The sequence below is a fragment of the Oratosquilla oratoria genome, chromosome 1 (assembly GCF_046742065.1).
Source record: "Oratosquilla oratoria isolate Oo_2021 chromosome 1, ASM4674206v1, whole genome shotgun sequence".
NCBI classification, from domain to species: domain Eukaryota; kingdom Metazoa; phylum Arthropoda; class Malacostraca; order Stomatopoda; family Squillidae; genus Oratosquilla; species Oratosquilla oratoria.
The window spans coordinates 33,565,840-33,586,695 of NC_134777.1; the positions used below are offsets into that span (position 1 = coordinate 33,565,840).

The 20,856-nt window shown below is 39.5% G+C and overlaps 1 protein-coding gene across 4 annotated transcripts in view; it reads left to right on the forward strand.

Moving 5' to 3' along the window:
* Positions 1-271: 271 nt before the first annotated feature.
* Positions 272-20,856, forward strand: part of Smug (Single-strand-selective monofunctional uracil-DNA glycosylase) — a 41,051-nt gene continuing 20,466 nt past the window's right edge. The window contains exons 1-6 of one of the 4 annotated variants that reach the window (XM_076197690.1): positions 272-368; positions 7,242-7,591; positions 7,694-7,813; positions 7,948-8,091; positions 9,463-9,615; positions 10,402-11,051. In XM_076197690.1, the coding sequence (XP_076053805.1) occupies positions 7,244-7,591; positions 7,694-7,813; positions 7,948-8,091; positions 9,463-9,615; positions 10,402-10,632 (996 nt within the window). In that variant the 5' untranslated portion in view covers positions 272-368; positions 7,242-7,243 and the 3' untranslated portion in view covers positions 10,633-11,051. Of the gene's footprint in view, positions 416-7,241; positions 7,592-7,693; positions 7,814-7,947; positions 8,092-9,462; positions 9,616-10,401; positions 11,052-16,535; positions 16,723-20,856 lie in introns of those variants that run through there. The other 3 variants (XM_076197709.1, XM_076197680.1, XM_076197700.1) reach the window with 3 other exon arrangements.

Consider the following 20,856-nt stretch of genomic DNA (forward strand, 5'->3'; position numbering starts at 1 on the left):
GATAAATATAGTTCTGCCAGTCATTCCTATGAATTTCTTGTGAATGCTGTGGAAAAGAAACTGGGACTGTTTATCACCAAAGCTATCACAGTCAATGACACATTTTCCTGTCTAGAATAACCAAGTTAAAATAATCTTACCATAACTTATTTTGCAAACATGTAATATTTCCATATATGTGGTACTTATGAGATATCTAGCCATTTTAAAGTTAATAATGATTAAGAGAGTTTGCTAGCGAATGCACATTTCAAACATTTAAAAACACTACCGCGCACTTTTCATTAAACTTCGGCGGCAATACTGAGCATAAACCAAAACAAACAAGCAGTTGGACTAGGGCAAGGCTGAAAATATTTATCTAAAGTGTAAGCCATAAGGATAATAACGAAAGTAACAGTCGTTGGAGTTTTCGGTAAGGTCCGGATGAGCGGAATGGCTGTACGTACAGCTAAATGTTAATGATGGTTTCATTGTACAGATCCTGCAATGGCCCCTAGGAAGCTAAGCCACGGCCCAAAGTCTGAAAGTGCACCACATCTTCAGAATGGGTTTTGCCAATTAAAGAGTATTTGAAGCAAAAAGTCAGTTGCAAAAGAAGCACTGTATTTCCCTTGATTAACATAACCTACATAGCCTAACTATCCAACCCCCTGCCATCTAATCTAGCCTGAAAAAATGAGTAATGACTGTAGTGCCAGTGGTCTACATCAGTGAATCTGTCAAAGTTCAAACCCATTTACATAACCTAAAGATAAGGGTGGGATAATCATCAGTATATTGAGATCTCTGAGTCATCCTGTAACTGATGCAAAGTTTCCATGGGTAGGTAGGTCAAACACCACCAGAGGCGTCACCGTTGATGACGAGCACAATAGCGCGTCATTTTATGCACACGCCATGCAAATGGCCACATTTACATACCGCGGGAAATTTCATACAAATGTTATGCGAGTGTATTTAATACGATCGTAGTAAATTTCAAACAATTACATCATCAGTTACATGTCGGTACATAAAAACATAAGATAAACATGGCAGCTTGCATTCAGCAGTAAATAGTAAATTGGTTTATGTTTCAGCATAAAAAATGGGCTAAATAAATTCAGTGTATTGGCAACTGACCAAAATGAACGAAAACTACTAGTCTCGCGGATTATTCTAATACCAAAATAAAGGCAGCGTGTTACGGAAGAGCTGAGAAATCGGTGGTACTAATTAGTTTTTTCTATCAGGTCGGATTATCGGATAACAACAACGTCAACATCCATCCCGCCATCTTATCTATCACTAGTGGTATAGATCAAACTTCACTCTATTAAGTTTCTTACTATTATGTTATTAGTGTAATAGACTTATAGTTGAATTATTTGAACTATTTTCTTTAAAATGTGTGATTTTCATGTAATTTGATCAAAGAGAAGTTACGTTTTTATCCCCCATAATATTACAGACCACAGCTACGATTCGTAGCTGTGGTGGGTAATTTTGCAGAAGATAAAAACGTAATTCTTTGATCAAATTACATGGAAATCACACATCTTAAAGAAAATAGGTCAAATAATGCAACCATATGCTAAATTTTTATATAAAATTGTACCTGTCAGTAAAAACCGTCATTGTTTACATTTGATTGGGACAAATAGGCCCGATTTAATTCCATTCAAAATGCAATATCTCGAGAACTAGATCAGCTAGATGGATAATTCAAATTGCATTGTACTCATAGTGACTTTTTGCATCCCATAAGAACTACTTCAGCTCAAATATCAGGAATTCCATTTTCATGTTGACCTAGCTACCATGGGGGTTGTACAACTTGTGTACCACCAGTATCATGCAAATTAAATTAACTTATTTTATTTTCATTTTCGTAAATGGAATGGTTAGGTTAGGACCTACTGGACAACATAAGTTTCATGTTAAATATCATTGTTTGCATAGTTCTGGAATTTTACCAACCACATACGTAATTTGATTTCTCTATGCTTTTGCAGTGAAATAGTGTCTGTTTTCCTAAAACCATGAAATTCCTTCTCATCTCTCCTTCCATGGTGCTTCCAAAACAGTTTAGTAGAAGTCCTGTCTTTGAGCACATTTATGACCAGACAGGTACAGAAACATTGAGTTTGCAGAAATGTTGGGATGTTTTCTAGAATGTGATAATTTTGAACAAATGAATAATTAATATGCAATGTAATTTATATTTATTTAAAGAAGCTTTATACTAACTCAAATGAAGATACATTTATGGTGTAGGTATGGAAGGTCTTGAGGAGGGCTGTAACTGGTACAGAGAAATGTGCAATATTCCAGACACACATTAGGTCACTGACCTTGTTCACGGCACTCAGCTGGGGTCTTGTTATGTCTCTGAGGAGGTTTAATCTCATCTTCATGGCCTCATGGACGTACCTGACCTCTGGAGCAAAGGAGAGCCTGGTGTCGATTCAGATGCCCAGATACTGTTAGGTTGGCACCCAGGGGATGAAGCATCTTGAAGAGTAAAATGAAGGGGGTTGTTTCTGCGTCCTCAGACTTATTCCTGTGGTCTTAACTATCATGATCTTCGATCCCAGTTGTTCATAATCTTGGGAGAGGCGATTGAGTGCCCACTGAACCTTCCAAAGTTCCAAAGGAGACAGGCACCCCCAGTGACCACCAGTGTGAGATTGTCAGCATAACAGAGTAGGTGAGCATCATCCCATAGATCAAGGAGAGCCATGTTTTCCATGAGCACATTGAAGAGGGTGGGACTAAGAACACCCCTCTGCAGTATCCTATTTTCCATCTTGTAGTATCAGGATAGGTGTCAAGAAGATTAAGGACACAACCAGGGTTTTATATGACTTTTTTTCATAATGTTCTCTATGTGGATTAGCCATGTCTTAGGTCCTTACAATATGTCATGAATGGTGTCATTTCTGTTTAGTCCAGCTTTATATGATCTTTTGCCTCTTGAAGTGGGGACCCTTAGTGCTACCTGGAACCTGCAATGGCTTTCAACATCTGCATTAATATCCAGCTGCCTGGTGCCATGCTGTTGTTTGAAGGCATTATCCTACTGGGCTAATTTTCCTCTGAGCAAATTTACAGCCCACAGCTTTCAGGAAGGAATTTGATATGCAGGAGGAAAATAATTTCCCTTCAGCATATCAAATAACATTTTGTTTTTTTTTTGTTGAGAAAACAAAATAGTTTGCCATAGTGATTTTTTCTGGAGGTGGGCGGTATTGCCAATTAATCAAAGGTTGAAGGAAAAATAGCCCAATGAGATAACCCTCTAAAACTCCTTGGCCAACCATGTGAGAATGCATATGGTTCAGAGATGTTCATACATACATACGCAAAAAAAAAAAAAAAAATCCCCATACAAGGGAGGTGCCAAAGTCAAAGACATAAATCAGCTCCCACCCATTTCATCCCCATATATTCCACTCCCATTCACCACCCCATCCCTCCCTCTTTTCTTGGCTCCTGGATGGTGGCCCATCCCTGCATCTTGCCCACTGCCCTGGGTCAGAAGTAATGTAGTAAGACACAGCACATCAAGGCCACTTCATTTAATAGGCGACCCCCTCCCCACTCTCCATCCCCTCATGTAGAAAAAGAGAAGACAGGGAGAAATCCCTTCAGGCTGGGTCAAAATATAATTCACACTTACTCCCTCACCACCCATCCCCCACTCACTCCCATGCATCACAGCCTCATCTATACACAACCATTCTCCACTCACCCCTATCTTCTGTCTTCTCCCTTCCTTCCTTGACAGACATTCCCCCTTTACCCCATCCACCCATCTCATCCTTGGTCAGCCCCTCTTGTTAACTCCTTCCACCTCTGCCTTACACACCTCTTTTACTAATCTTTCATCACTCATTCTTTCCATGTGTCCAAACCATCCCAATACTCTTTCATCAACCCTATCTCCCAACTCCCTTTCCACCCCTTTTCTCCTCCTCACCTCCTCATTTCTCACTCTATCTAGCCCAGTAATTCCTGTCATACTTCTCACCCCGAACACATTTAAACTCTTCCTTTCTTATGTTCCATGTCTTTGCCCCATATAGTGCTGTCGGCACAATCACCCCTTCATACAATCTCCTCTAAACATCCATTCCCAAATGTCTATTTCTCATTACACTTTTTAATCTACATTCTACCTCCACCTCCACTCCTCCCTTTTCCATCACATTCACAACCAAGTATCTAAAGCTGTCCACTTCTTCCATACCCTTCATACTCACTTTCAATTTGCTGCCATCTTCTCCCCTTGTACATCTCATCTTACTTTTATATACATTTGTCTTCATTTTCCTTCTTTCACACACCTTCCCAAACTCCATCACTAACTTCCTTAATCTCTCCTATGATCCTGCCACAAGCAGTGTCATCAGCAAACAATAACTGGCTTATCTCCCACTTTCTTCATTTTTTTTAACCAGCTCTAATCCCCAACCCATTACCTTTGCCTTTACCTCTCACACTACCCCATCCACATATAAATTGAACAGTCAAGGAAACATAACAGATCCCTGGTGAAGTCTCACCTTTACCTCAAACCATTCACTCTTTCCATTTCTAATCCTAACACAAGCTCTACTACTCTCATAAAAACTCTTGACTGCTCTTAAAAGCTTTCCTCATGTCCCATGTATCTACAATATCTCGTACACTGCCTTCCTGTCTACCTTGTCATAAGCCATTTCCAAATCCATAAAGCCCAAAAAAACAGCCTTACCTTTTCATATTTTTTTCTTTTTTTTTTTACATATCTGCCTTTACACAAAAATCTGATCAGCCAACCCTTATCTGTCCTAAACCCACACTGTTCTTTACCAATCACATCCTCTGTTCCCCTTCTAATCCTCTCAATCAAAATCTCTGATAAGCCTTCCCAACTACACTCAACAAACTGATCCCTCTTAAACTACTACACTCACATTTTTCCCCTTTTCCCTTGTAAAGCAGAACTATACAGGCACTCCTCCAGTCCCCCGGCATACTACCCTCTTTTAAACAAACATTAAACAACCTCAAAAGCTAGTCTACCATCACTGTACCTCCCTTTTTTAGACACTGCATGACACCCATCTATCCAGGTGCTTTACCTGCTCTCATCATCTTAATAACTGCTTTCACCTTATCTTTCCTTATTTCTCCTCCATTTTCCTCACTCATCATAGTCATTTTCTTAGCACTGCCCACTGCAACAACCTTTCCTTCCTTATCCTCCTTCACATTTAGCAACTCCCTAAAATACTCTGCCCATCTTTCAATATTTTATGTTATGCTCTTACCACATTTCACATCTGTTCTCCTCTTTGCCTCCTTTATCTTAAGCTTTACTTCTCTCTTTTCTTTGTACCTCTCATATGATTATCATACCATTTTGTAGAAAAATCTATGGTTTTTCAATTATCACTAGGCTTGACACAGGTTTTCCTTCTGATCATTGGATCACAAACCACTTGTATAACATTTCTTTGAGTTCAGCTTATTTGGGTTTTTTCATCTTTTTTCAATTTCAAAACCCCCCTTCCCCATTGGCACAAACTTGTTCAACTCACATTTGTTTCTTAATGCCATCAAATTTTGGAAGAGCTCACATTGAACTGTTCTATGATTTTCTTTTCTTGAAATGCCAGTGTCTAATTTCTTCAATTAATCTAATTTTCGTGATACAGGAACCACTTTAAACAAGCATTTCTACATCACAGAAGACAGATGTGCACTTCCTGAAGCCATTTTACAAAGTGCACAGCTAAGCACAGAAAAAAAAATAGAAATCGCAATAAATTTAACCACTTAGGAATGTGGCTACTGGCTGAGCAGGTTAGGGCGTTGTTACTTGTGGCAAAGGTCAAGGGGATGGTGATTTGAATCCTGCCACTGGTGAAGTTAAACCAAAGGCATGGTTCATAAAGTTCCATGCTACAAAGTCCTCTGTGAGGGGCACCGTCCTAGTCTTCCAATAGGAGAGAGTTTGTGATGTTGAACCATATCAAGAATGTTGTTGAACTCGAAGATAGAGAAAACGTGCATGAGTGGCAGTCAAATACACAATAAACTTGTTTACATTGCACTCTACTGTCATACCATATCACTCAAGCATGGGTAGGTAGCCATTGAACCTAATGGGAAGAATCAAGTCCTTGGTGTCACTACAGGTAGCTGAACTTGCTAGGCATAGGCCACCTCCTGGCTAGTACAGTGGCAGTGCACTGGCCTCATAATCACAGGGTCAACAGATCAAGCCTCACCCAGGCCCATGAGCTTAAGTTATTTACTGGGAAGGTTACTGCTGTGGCTGGGCACCATGGTAGGAGGTTGAGGCTTGCCTTGGCTGATAGTCAGGAGCTTGCTGTGGCATCTGTTGGAACCCTTGGTACAATGCAGTGGTTAGGAAAGGTATTCACTCTGAGTAATGGCCCCCAGCTGGTGTTCACCTCAAGACCTGAAGTGACTTGGGTATCAACGTGTGTGTGATACATTAGCTTCCTCTGGGTATTAACACAGAAGTGACATGCTGTGGACACCGTCTCCTTCATGTATAAACAGTTCCGGACCACCGACAAGGTTGAGGTCTGAATGGATACCAGCCCCCAAACCATGAAAAAAAAGTAGGCATAGCCCACCAAATGCTGACAAAATATGCACTTTTTCAAAATTGATATGTATCATTACCTTTTGGAAAATGCACCAAAAACTAAAAAAACTCTCTCTCTCTCTCTCTCTCTCTCTCTCTCTCTCTCTCTCTCTCTCTCTCTCTCTCTCTCTCTCTCTCTCTCTCTCTCTCTTTCCTCTCTCTCTCTCCCTCTCTCTCCCACTTTCTCTCCCTCTCTCCCTCTCCCTCTCTCCCCCTTTCTCTCCCCCTCTCTTCTCTCTCACTTCTTTCTCTTCTCTCTCTCTTCTTCCTCTCTCCCCCTCTCTTCTCTCTCACTTCTTTCTCTTCTCTCTCACTTCTTTCTCTTCTCTCTCACTTCTTTCTCCTCTCTCTCTCTCTCTCTCTCTCTCTCTCTCTCTCTCTCTCTCTCTCTCTCTCTCTCTCTCTCTCTCTCTCTCTCACTCTCATCCTCTCTCCCTTTAACTTCCCCCCATGGGGAGGATACTAATTTGCTGACGACATTTGTACTTTTGAAGTCAAAAGATTGTGTTACCATTGGTATAATGTAATTGTTATTGTTGTATATACTCATGGGGCATTCATTGCCTTCTTAAATTATGAATTTATTGAACAGATATGGAGCCTAAGGGAATAAAAAGGAGAAAGTGTTTTCAGAATGAAGACAATGAAGTGAATGTAGCAACAACATTGAATAATGACCAACAAATAGGGAGTATGACAGACATTTCAAAGAGTGAGGGATGTAATCAAGACTCCATGTCTGCAAAATTTTTGGATATTGAAAGAAGGATGTGTGTTGAACTCAGGAAAATCATATTTGCATCTCCAGTGGTTTATGTTTATAATCCTCTTGAACATGCAAGTGAGATTCATGAAAATTTTATCACAAAATATCTCAATGGTCCAAAAAAGGTCATGCTTTTTGGAATGAATCCAGGCCCATGGGGAATGTCACAAACTGGGGTTAGTTTGGAAATGTTTTTCCTAATAATGTTATACAAATGATATAGCAAATTTCTAAATTTTAGATGTGAAAGATTGGTGAGATATATCATATTTGATCAGGTTCCCTTTGGACATGTTGGTTATGTGCGAGATTGGCTGAAGCTTACAGGAAATGTAACAAAACCAATCAAGGAACACCCAAAGCGACCTATTGAGGGCCTAAACTGTGCTCGCAGTGAAGTATGGACATTTTTAAGTACTAGTATAGAGTCTTGGTCATTTATATACTTTTTAAGATTATTTCCTGCTATTAACTCATGATACTTGTTTATAAGTCATTGGTGGAGAGAATAATTTTTGACTCTTGTTTACAGGTCAGTGGAGAGAGATTATGGGGCCTCCTGAAGGAGCTGTGTGTTGAGCCTGATAGACTTTTTACAAATGTATTTCTGCATAATTACTGCCCATTGGCATTTCTATCAGAATCTGGCAAAAATATTACTCCTCCTGAACTCAAGGTATGTTTAACATTACTAGTCTCCCCACCTGAAATGCACAGTTCATATTGTGACACAATCTTTATGTATTTTTTATATTCATGATTGGCCCAACAATGGGTACCTGCAGACTGCAGTTGATGGTCCTGTAAACAGACATTAGAAAGAGTTATCTCAAACACCTGTCTTAGAAACCCACCAACACTCTCTTCTATCTAGAAATGCAGCCCCAGTGGGCTGACACTGGGTCTGGGCTGAGCTGAGGATTCTCTCTAAAAACTACAGCTGTATTTCCTCTAACTGATGACCAGCAACTGTTTTTCTCATTGTATTATAGTAAGCTGGTGATATAGGAACAGTTCTGCATTAATATAACACAGACAACAGTTCTAATTTTCTTACTGGAAATATTTGTGGGAGGGTCCAAAGACAATTACCAGCCACTGTGGGAATGTGGGTTTCCAATCATTAAAACTAAAATCAACTGTCGCTCTTGTTATTAAAGGGTAACTGCCAAACACTTTGCATTTTCTCTTTTATAATATTATTTTCATGAGATTTTTAAGCAAATATCTTACATAGAAATATTATTTGAGAGACTTTTTGACCAAAGAATTCACTGTCTGCTAATTGCTTCCTAAAACACAGCATACAGCACCATCTCTTGGTATTAGTTGACTTCATGAGCTGTATTTACCTAACTGTAGTATACAGGAAAGGAGGAACACTCATTGGGTCCTGTCTCCTATTCTTTAATTTTCTAACATACCTAGACATAAATTCATGTATGGTTCCAACTTAATCTATATATTTGATTTCTAGATATATTTAGATTTAGCTGGGAAGGGAGATGTGGCATGATAGTGAGAAGAACGTAGAGGAAAGTGAGGCTTTTTGGGTAGATATAAATGAGTGCATAGAGGGATTTGGGAGAAATGTCAATGTAGTTGTATTGGGAGACCTTAATGCTATATATATACCACTTCTCCAGGTGGTGATTGTGATGGAATGAGATGGGTTGATAATGCTTAGGGTTTTATATATATATATATATATATATTCTCTCCAGATGGTGATTGTGATGAAATGAGATGGGTTGATAATGCTTAGGGTTTTATTGTAGAATTGTGTACCTATAACCCATTATACAGGAGGTGCCAAGAAAAGGAGGAGGGAGGGGTGGACTTTGGCTACCTCCCTTGTAAGTTGGAAAAAATCCTTGGTTTATCTATGTAAATGGTGATGGTAGCTGATTCCTTGGAAACTGTGTGATTCTTATAAAGAGGAACACCAGAAAGCAAAATAAAAGATAATAGTGAAATTACTTTTTTTTCTTTTCTTTTTTTTACACTAAATGACTAACTGTTGTCATTCTTATATTTTCTTTCAAAGGCAAATGTTCGTCAGCACTTGCAAGAAGTATGTGATGCAGCTTTAATTGATGTAGTAGTACTTCTAGAAGTTGAACATCTGATTGCTGTTGGGAAATATGCAACTGACAGAGCTAAGGCAGCCTTGAAGAACAAAGGACTTACAGATATAAAGGTACATACTGTAGTATTTCTGGACTTTGAAAAAGCTTTGAATCAGTCCCATACAAGAGGCTACTAATGTAATGTCCACACCCTGGGTGGTAATTTAAACAACAAAAGCTTTCATTTTCTATAGTAATATCTTTATTTCGCATTAGTTTATTTTTATATTGATTTAATTACAGCTTTAATCCTCAGAACAGAAATCATTACTGTTTATATTAGTATGTAAGGAAATACCATGGTAGAGTGACATTGGAATATATATATATTTATATGTATAGTAGGCCTATATTTTTTATAATAATAATAACACAACGCAGATCTGACCTAAGTCTTTGGATGAGATGTGTTGTTACCTACTTATGAAAATCTGCTGGCTGTATACTTTCTCAAATTCTCTACAAGTTATTATTCAACACAACATTCACTTAACATAGCATTTGTCATAGGACATTATTTTCACACCTCTAACCTAGAGAATACAGAAAAAAAATAATAACTATGGAAGGATGGACACTTTTGGCCACAACCTTGCATCATTGACTTTACTTTTAACTTGGGAAATACATAGCATCTAGTGGGTAATCCTGGCCGCACTGCACATAACTCAGGAAAGCTATGAGACAACTAATACATCATCTAAAATGTGGAACACATTTGGATGCCCTGACTCACTGAGAATTTATTTTCCTGGGAGAGTTTGACCTGCTGAAGGTGATCCCTTCAGTTGTAATCTTTATCTACATCTATATGTGATCTAACTATATCTCATCATAGTCATTATATCTCATTACAGGGGAAGGGGATAAGAATTGAAAGACACCAGCTTGCTGAGGTTGATTCCTTCAGTTGTAATGACACAAGCCATGCTCAGTGCCCCGAGCCTCAGACCAATATCCATTTCCTCTCCCTGGATCATGACATAATATTCCTAACCCTGTTTACATTTACATGTCTAGGTCAATTTAATCTAGTTGGGGTACTTATAGGGGTCTATATGATTTCAATGTTATGGAATCCACATTAGTTTTCTTTCTTCTCAATACAGAATTTTTGTAGACAGCCTAAGGCACAAAACTAGGACCCCTCGGGTTTTGGACAATTTTGCCAACCATGTGCGTGGGCAAGTTTTGTTTGTGAAGAAAGATGGTGCAGGAGAGGAGAAAAAAGGGGGGACTCACTAACTGCAAAAACTGCATATCACTCATAGACGTGGAGAAAGAGGGGGGCATCCCATGATTTTTACGGTTAGTTGAAATTAATGGACTGAAATCATCTCCAGACATCATACATAAACACCATTTTGAACAATATAAATGAATATGAAAAGTCAGGCACTACAAACTTGTTTCACATGGAATAAGAGACAACTTGCTAAGCTGGATTAGAAATTGGTTGAGCAATTGTAAACAGTGAGTTGTTCTGAATAGCTGTTGTCATTCCCTAGACTGTGTGGGTGAGCAGTCCTGTATTCTGAATAATAAAACTTCTAGCTGAAAAGACGTTATGACTGGAGTTCCTCAGGTCAGCCACCTCAATTACGTGGCGACCCTTCCTCCTGGTCCCCTCTTGCAAAATGAGGGGCACATCAATGCATATTCCATTCACAATTATTCTCCACTCATACCCATATTGTGCCTTCTTCCATCCCTGCTCCACCTTCTACTTAAAGCCCCCTTCACCCCATCCCTCCATCTTATTCTTGATCTTCCCCTCAAGTTCAGTCCACCCACCTCTGCCTTGCACACACTTTTGCCAATCCTCTTTTGTTCATTCTTTCCACAAAATTTGAGACCAGGTTGTACTTATTGGTTACTCCTTCCATGCTGTAGTATGCTTTGGCACCCTCTTGGGACCAACAAAAAATGCCTGCTATTTGTGATCCTGCAAAATGAATGTAAGAGAAAAAAACTATCTCTCTGCTGCCCATTTTGAAAAACATGTCGACACTCGCCTCCATCTGGAGGTGCAGCCCCAAGGAAGCAGGCCCAAGATCTCTCAACCTTGACTTTTTCATGTGTGTATTGGTGGCTGTGGATGTGCTGTGCCTTGCGACACTGCTTCTGACCCAGGGCAGTGGACAAAGTGCAGGGATGACCTGTCATCCAGGAGGTGCTAAGATGGGAGGGAGGGTGGAGGGGAGTGGAGTGTATTTAGGGATGGAATGTGTGGGAATGATTTTATGCCTCTCTTTTTGGCTACCCCCCTTGTAAGGGAGAAAAAAACCTTGGTATATGTATGTATGTATTGGTGGCATAATCAGAAGTGTGCAGGTCTTGCCTTCTAGATGTGGATTAGAGTCTGTCTGTTACATACATACATACATATACCAAGGCTTTTTCCCCCTTTCAAGGGAGGTAGCCAAAAAGGGAAAGGCATAAAAACACTCCCACCCATTTCATCCCTAAATACACTCCACACCCTCCCTCTCATCTGAGCACCTCCTGGATGATGGGTCATCCCTGCACCTTGCCCACCGCCCTGGGTCAGAAGCAGTGTCGCAAGACACAGCACATCCACAGCAAGGCTGCTTCATACATGTCTGTTACCTGACCAAATAGCAAAAGTGCATAGGGCAAAGATGATGGCTTTGGTTGCATTATCTTTCTGGCAAATGCTCCTCACCTTCCACCATCCTTTTTCACATAAGGAGAGCTGACAACCAATGACTGCTTCTGTCCCCTTGTTATCTGGTGAAATAGAAACAGAGTGACATTAATACAATATATACATCAGTTCAAAGTTCCTTCCTAGGGAAATCTATGGTAGGGCCCAAGGACTACTGCTGTGGAGCTGCAGATTTCTAGTCTGTGAAAGTAGCAACAGCAGTTATTATACATACATACAGTACTACCTCTCATTAACGGACTAAAAGGGGGGTAACGGTGTTCGTTGATGTGAATAATCCATTGATTTGGAGTGGTTTTTGGGTGGCATAGTGATTGCACGCACTAAACAACAGCACCAAAAACACCGCAAACACAGCTAATTAACGTCCGTTAATGAGAGGTCTCACTGTATACCAATAGATTTTTCCCCCCTTACAAGGGAGGTAGCCAAAGTCAAAGGCATAAATCCACTCCCACCCATTTCATCCCCACATACTCCACTCCCATTCACCATCCCTCCCTCCCTCTTTTCTTAGCTCTGCCTGGATGATGGGTCATCCATTCATCTCACCCACTGCCCTGGATCAGAAGCAATGTAGCAAAACACACCACATCCACAGCAAGGACACTTCATTTTTAATTGATGACCCCCCCTCTCCACCCCCTCATACAGAAAGAGAGAAGACGAGAAATCCCCTCATGCTGGGTCAAAATATCATACATACTTCCTCACCCCCCCACCCCATCCCCCACCCACTCTTTTCCATGCATCACATCATCATCCATACACAACCATTCTCCACTCACCCCTATCATTTGTCTTCTCCCTTCCTTCCTCAACAGACATTCTCCTCTTTCCCAATCCCTCATTTACCCCATCCATCCATCTCATCCTTGGTCGCCCCCCTCCTGTTCACACCCTCTGCCTCTGTCTTCCACACCTCTTTTATTAACTACTTCGGTACAAGTCAAATTCTCATGCACAGCGTGGGCTGCCATATGTACAATTCATCACATTACTTGCACTATAAAATATAAAGTCACTTTTACTCAGAGTAATAAGTAACACAGAAAACATGATCAAACCAGTTCACAGAATCCAGGAGTAGTTCATGTACAACTACTGAAAACATATAATCAAGATGCCAACACCTGCATCCTTGTGTACCCACTCATGCATCATGATGCCTACATAGGCATCATCATACCGAAGTGGCTAATATTTTTTCACTCAATCTTTCCATGTGTCCAAACCATCCCAATACTCTTTCATCAACCCTATCTCCCAACTCCCTTTCCACCCCTGCTCTATCCAGTCTAGTAACACCTATCATACTTCTCAAGCATTTCATTACAAACACATTTAAACTCTTCCTCTCTTATATTCCATGTTTCTACCCCATACAGTGCTGTTGGCACAATCACTCCTTCATACAATCTCCTCAAAGCATCCATTCTCAAATGTCTATTTCTCATTACAATTTTTAATCCCCCAAGGCATTTACTCACTTCTCTCAATCTACATTTTACCTCACCTCCACTCCTCCCTTTCCTACTACATTTGCACCCAAGTATCTTAAGCTATCCACTTCCTCCAGTCTCTCTCCCATCACACTTCCAATTTGCTGCCATCCTCTCCTCTTGAACATCTCATCACTTTACTTTTACCCATATTTATCTTCAATTTCCTTCTTTAGCACACCCTCCCAAACTCCATCACTAACTTCCTTAATCTTTTTTTTAGCATTGTAGAAAAATATGAATTTAGAAAATACAATACATACATGATCAGTTGTGGAAACCCCTTTTTTCAGTTTCTTTAAGAACACAAATTGCTCACTGGCCAAGCAAGTTAGAGCATCACTGTTTGTGGTGGAAGTTGAGATGACATTAAGTTGGACCAAGGGCATGGTTCATTACACTACAAAGTCCTCCTGATGGAGGAAGTTTGTAATGTTGATCTGAATCAAAAGTCTAAGTGTTTGGTGAAAGTTGCTAAAAACACCAGAAAAACATTGTGAAGTGATCCAGTGAAAAACAGGCTGTTTTCATCACTGCCTGAGGTGCAGAATGTTTGTACAAAAACATTTTTCTAAACCTGAATTAACCTAATATATGGTACACTTATGTAATGTAAAATACCAATTTGTTGTTGTTGTTGTTCCCTAAGAATGTCTGGCTGAGCAGTCCTATCTACCTGAGGAATGGGTTTCCCACAAATTCCTTATAGAGTATATATTGTGTTGTTGGCGTGCATCATTGTAAACAATACAGTCTTCCATGATATGTTGTATAGTATTAGGTGAAATGTTGCAATGCCTACATTGTGGGACGAGCCTCCAACCCTATGAGTTTGGGGCTAGACAGACAGAAAAAGATCCCCTGCCACCTGCTCCTACACAAGTGGCACCAATCCATGAATTTTTTTTTGTAATGTATGTATAAAACATGAAAAGTTTTTGATAATGTAGAAACATGAATTTACAAAACATAAAGACAATGCATATGTGAGGGATTGTGGAAATCCCCATTGTATTTTTTTTTTTTTGAGGAGTTTGAATGTGTTTGAGATGAGGTGTCTGAGAAGTATGATAGGGGTTACTAGGTTGGATAGAGTGAGAAATGAGGAGATGAGGAGGAGAACTGGGGTGGAAAGGGAGCTGGGAGATAGGGTGGATGAATGAGTATTGGGATGGTTTGGACACATGGAAAGAATGAGTGAAGAAAGACTAGTAAAAGGTGTGGAAGGCAGAGATGGAGGGAGTGAACATGAGGAGGCAACCTAGGATGACATGGATGGATGGGGTGAAGGGGGCTTTGGGGAAGAGGGGAATGTCTGTTGAGGAAGGACAGGAGAGGACAGAAGACAGGGGTGAATGGAGAATGGTTGTATATGGATGATGTTGTGATGCATGAGGTGGAGTGAGTGGGGATGGAGGGTAAGGGAGTATGTGTGAGAAGAATTTGACACAACCTGAAGGGATTTCTCCCTGTCTTCTGTTATGCATGAGGGGATGGAGAGGGGGGGTCGCTGATTTAATGAAGCGGCCTTCCTGTGGATGTGCTGTGTCTTGCGACACTGCTTCTGACCCAGGGCAGTGGACAGGATGCAGGGATGACCTGTCATCCTGGAGGTGCCAAGATAGGAGGGAGGGAAGAGGGTGGAAGGGAGTGAAGTGGGATAGGGATGGAATGGGTGGGAGTGGTTTTTATGCCTTTGTTTATTGGCTACCTCTCTTATAAGGGGGAAAGAACCTATGGTATATGTATATATATATTTAACCTCTTCCATACTATGATGCCTACACATGCATCATGAGTCACAAGTGGATATATGAGGATACCGGTGTCAACATCTTGATGATATTTATTTTGTAGTTGTAGCCGAGTGACCCCCAAATTCTGTGAACTGGCTTGATCACGTTTTCTGTGTTTATTATTACTCATTGAAAGAGAATGAGCAATATAGCAGTGGCTTAATATTTTATAACATGAGTATTGTGATGCATCAATCATTGTTCCTCAGGAATATGATGCTGGGCATGAGAATTTGACTCATATTGAAGAGGTTAAGAATCTGTATGATATCAGTGTGATACTGTGATACATAGAAGGAAGTGGGTGGGGATGGGGGGCAAGTTATGGAGTATGTGTGAACAATATTTTGATGCAGCCCGAAGGAATTTCTCCTTGTCTCCTCTTTTTATGCACGAGGGGATTGAGAGGGAGGATTGCTGTGGATGTGCTGTGTCTTGCTACATTACTTCTGACCCAAGGCAGTGGGTGAGATGCAGGGATGAAGCGTCATCCAGTAGGAGTCAAGAAAAGAGGGAGGGAGGGATGGTGAATAGGAGTGGAATATGTGGGGATGAAAGGAGTTGGAGTGGAATTATGCCTTTGATTTTGGCTACCTCCCATGTAAGGGGGAAAAAGCCCTTGGTATATGTATGTATGTAAGAGTCTAAATGTATGGTGATGATGTTCTTATACTAAAACTGTCACATCATGTCTAATTAGGTGTGAAAGTTGCTACAAACACCAGAAAAACATTGTGAAGTAGTCCAGTGAAAAACAGACTTAAGTTTTCATCACTGCCGGAATGCAGAATGCTTGCTACATATATGACTGCCTTGCAAATCACCAAACCATTGAATTAATATTGTTTGCTAATAAATCATTAGCAAATGTGCAAAATTGCAAATACAAATAGAGTGAATGGCAATGATTGAGTGTACATGATTTTGCACAAAATCTGAGATAGTTACCATGAATTTTATATTTTCCTCATATGAGACAAATTAAATATTTGAACCAATTTCAGGTTGCAACTCTGATGCATCCAAGTCCAATAAACCCAGCTGCAAACAAAGGCTGGAAGGAAATAGCACTGAGGCAAATCAGTGAGGCTGGTGTGCTTTCATTGTTTAAACCAGATTAGACTGTGAGAAGCCAATGAAAAATGAAACTACAACAGTAGAATTCATTTCTCTTGAAACATCTCTTTTTGGGTGAGTTTGTTTGACCAAGTTTTAGGTGTTCATTCTTATGTTTGTAATGCCATCTACCTAAAGTATTCAAAAGATAAAAAAAATAGAGTAGTATAGAATGTCTATTCTTCTGAGAATTATGGAGAATTTTGTCTATTTTTCCTATAGAAGTATGTAGTTTTCTAATCATGCTTTGTCAATAGTTGTAAAACTTTTCTGTTATTAATGTAGATATGGAGTTTTGTAGTAATAGAAACAGAATAGTTTAGATCAATCCATTAATCTGATACCCCAGACCCTTGCAGGAAATATACAACTTCCAGGTAACTGGCTATAGCCACAAGGCAACCCAATAAGATACTTAGGGAAAAGATTGTTGTTGTCTTTGGTTTGATAATGTGGGACATTATAGGATGAGGTTCAGTTTCCATTGTGTGGTGGTTGCATCTAGGACAGTGTTCTGTGTTAGTACAGGAGTCCCTCAAATAATGCGGATTCGAATAACACAGATTCATATGCAGATTTTATTTCGAAACCATCTCAAATGTAGAGAACCATTTTAAAATTTGCACCGAGTCGGGCATGCATACGCACACACGCGGCAACATCGCAAACATTTGTGGTGACTGCTTTCCATTTTACCATATACAGTCGATCCTCATATAACGCGGTCATTATGTACACTGGGAACTGCTCAAGCAGGGGTGTGGGGCGAGGGGATAGCCGTGGGTGGCTGCCTGCGGTTACGTGTCAACCTACGGGAACTGATGCAGGAGGGAGGGAGGGGAGGAGAGGGGTGGTAGGGGGGGTAGCCAACAAGATTTAGCTTGTTGTTTCCACCACCTACGCCGTGCTATCATGAAATTTTACTGCCCTAACCTGTTGAAGTGTAATGTTTCTTTCGTTTGGAACACAACTAATAAGTCTGATAATGACTGCGCTTGTCGTGTCTTAATTTCTCTTATGAGGTCTTGTTGTTACTGGCGGTGGTGGTTTGGGAGATCAAAAACAGACATATACACGCTTACACACGTGTAGACACGCACACGTAGACACGTGTTAGACAACCAGTGTATGTTGTGAATGCGCGTGCGTGTACACACAAATACGAACACAGACACACGCACGTACATGCTTGTACATGTGAACACAGACACATACACGCACACACGCACACACACACACACACACTTCAACGAACGGACGGCTTAGAGGACGTTTTGAAGAAAAAGTGAAATTTCGTGGATCCCGAAGCAAAGGAAGTACCTATTGTATTTACAGGGTGGGGGGGAAATTGCTCGTGGTGTAGGGGAAAGTGAGGAAAAAGGAGAAGGGGAGGGATTACTGAGGGAAATGAGGAAGGTGAGGACTTGGCCCAGGCAGGCAGACGCCATCTAAACAAAAGAGGTCCGGACCAATTTAGCGACGACGAAATGTCTAACAAAAATGTAAAGATCAGAAGTATAGATAAGAGCAATACAGTAGAAGATGATGAGAATATTTTCCAGGGATTTAAAGAGGGTGGGGGGGACACAAACCCCCCCCCGATTAACAAGACTAGAAGAGAAGCTCGATAAGATGATCGAGTACTGGGAACTTAGGTTCGGTCACGTTAACAACATTGTGCAGAGAGTTGAAAAATTGGAAGGACTAGAGAAGGCGAACAAAAACTTAACTAAGGAAATTGAAGAATTAAAAACACAGTTAAAAGAAGTAAAAGAGGAGAATAAAGTCTTAAAGGAGAATAATAAGGACAACAAGGAGGGTTGGAAAAAAATTCAAGAAAACAGTAAAGTTGCATTTACTGACATAATCAAACAGCAAATGAAAGAACAAACTGAAGACTCAGTTATTAAAGTGATGAGACAGAAGGAGAATATAGTAAGAGACTTAGCAGATAGGAAGAAATGTATAATTATATTAGGAACGGAAGAGAAACATAACCCAGATAGAACCACAAGAACCAAAGAGGAAAATGAAAAAGTAAGAAATTTACTAGAATTAGTTCAGGAAGATGAGCCAGAAATAATGAAACAAATCGAAGAGAAATTCAGGCTTGGGAAATATAGTACAGACAAGACCAGACCAATTAAGATTAAATTCAGGTCACAAACGACGGCAGAGAATATCTTATCCAAAACAGGGAAACTAGCAACAATTGAACAATATAAAAAGGTATGGATAAAAAGGGAAATGAATAAAGAGGAAAGAGAGGAGGAAATAAGGAATAGACATGAAGCTAAGAAAAAAAAACGAGACCAGAACGGAGACAGAAAAACAAGAATTCTACTGGAGAGTAGTGAATATGAAATTGAAGAAATGGAACATAAAAGAGAAAAACACAAAAGAAACAGAGAATACAATGGAAATAACAGAAAGTTAAGAGTATCCTACACAAATATAGATGGATTAATAACAGGACTGAATGAACTGAACAAATATCTGAAAGAAAAAGATCCGGACATAATGGGAATTGTTGAGACAAAATTAAAAGGCCCACTACCACCCAACAGCATAGGACACAATGCATATAATTATTGGATTAGAAACAGAAAGATAAAACAAGGGGGTGGAGTTATGTTCCTGACTAAGAAGGATATAAACGTGAAGAGAGTCACATATGGGAAGAATAGAGTAGAGATGATTATGATAGAAGTAGAAGATAGAGATAAGAAGAGCAGAAAGTTTGTAATAAACTACGTGCCCCCAAAAACAGCCTCATGGGAAGAGAATGAACATAAAAGCATGTTAGAAGACACAAGAGTAACACTAAATGAGATAATGGAAGATGGAGGAAGACTAGTTATGATGGGCGACTATAATTGCAAAGAAATATGCTGGGAAGAGATGACCGTAAAGGGTGGAGAAGACTCATGGGGAAGTGTTCTACTTGAGATGATTATTGACCACACAATGACACAATGGATCCAAGAGAACACTAGGTATAGAAATGAAGAAGAACCATCGAGACTAGACCTAATAATCACATCAGAACCTAAAATAGTGGAAAAGATAGAATACCAGGCACCAATAAGCAAAAGTGACCACATATTGATAGAACTAGAACTAAATGAGAAAAAATACATGAAAAGAAATGAACAATATAGAAAAGGAAGATTGATTTATGAAAAAACAAATTTTGATAAAATAAGAGAATTCTTCCAAAATGAAAACTGGGAAAGAATACACAAAGAAGATACAACAGTAGATGAGAAATGGAATATTTTGACAAAAATCTATAATAAAGGAGTAGAAAAGTATGTCCCAAGACAAAAACAAGAAAAAGAATATGTAAAATGCTGGTACAACAAAAGTTGTAGGGAGATAAAAGACAAAAGAAACAAAGCTTGGACCAAATGGAAGAAAAACAAAAGACCAGAAAAATGGAAAATATATACTTGTTATAGAAATGAATATGTACAAGTGTGCAGAGAGGAAAAGAGAAAATATGAAAAAGATGTCATAGAAAAATGTAAAGATCAACCAAAACTATTCTACAGATTTGTAAACAATAAACTGAAAAACAAACAAGATTTGGAGAAATTAAGATCAGGAGGAGTTGAATACACAGAGGAAATTGAAATGGCAGAAATTATGAACAAACATTTTAAATCAGTGTTTACAAGGGAGAACATACAACCTGAAGAGATTGAAAGGAAAGAGAAAGTCCCCCCTATGAAAGAAATAGAAGTAACAAAGAATGAAATATTGAACCACTTGAGTAATCTTGATGTCAGAAAATCACATGGACCAGATGAAATAGCAAACTGGATTTTGAAAGAATGCAGGAATGAACTGGCAGACATAATACATAGCATAATAAACAGTTCCTTGAAAGAAGGTAAAGTTCCAGAAGATTGGAAAAAAGCAAATATAGTACCTATATATAAAGGAGGAAATAAAGAAGACCCTAACAACTATAGGCCAGTCTCTCTAACAAGTACAATAGCAAAAATTTGTGAAAGAATTGTCAAAAATAGATGGGTAAAATATTTAGAAAAAAAAACAACGTGCTCAATCCAAGGCAATTTGGATTCAGACAAGGACGATCATGCGTCACCAATTTAATATGTTTCTATTCAAGACTAATAGATATAATACAAGAAAGAGATGGATGGGCTGATTGTGCATTTCTAGACCTAAAAAAAGCTTTTG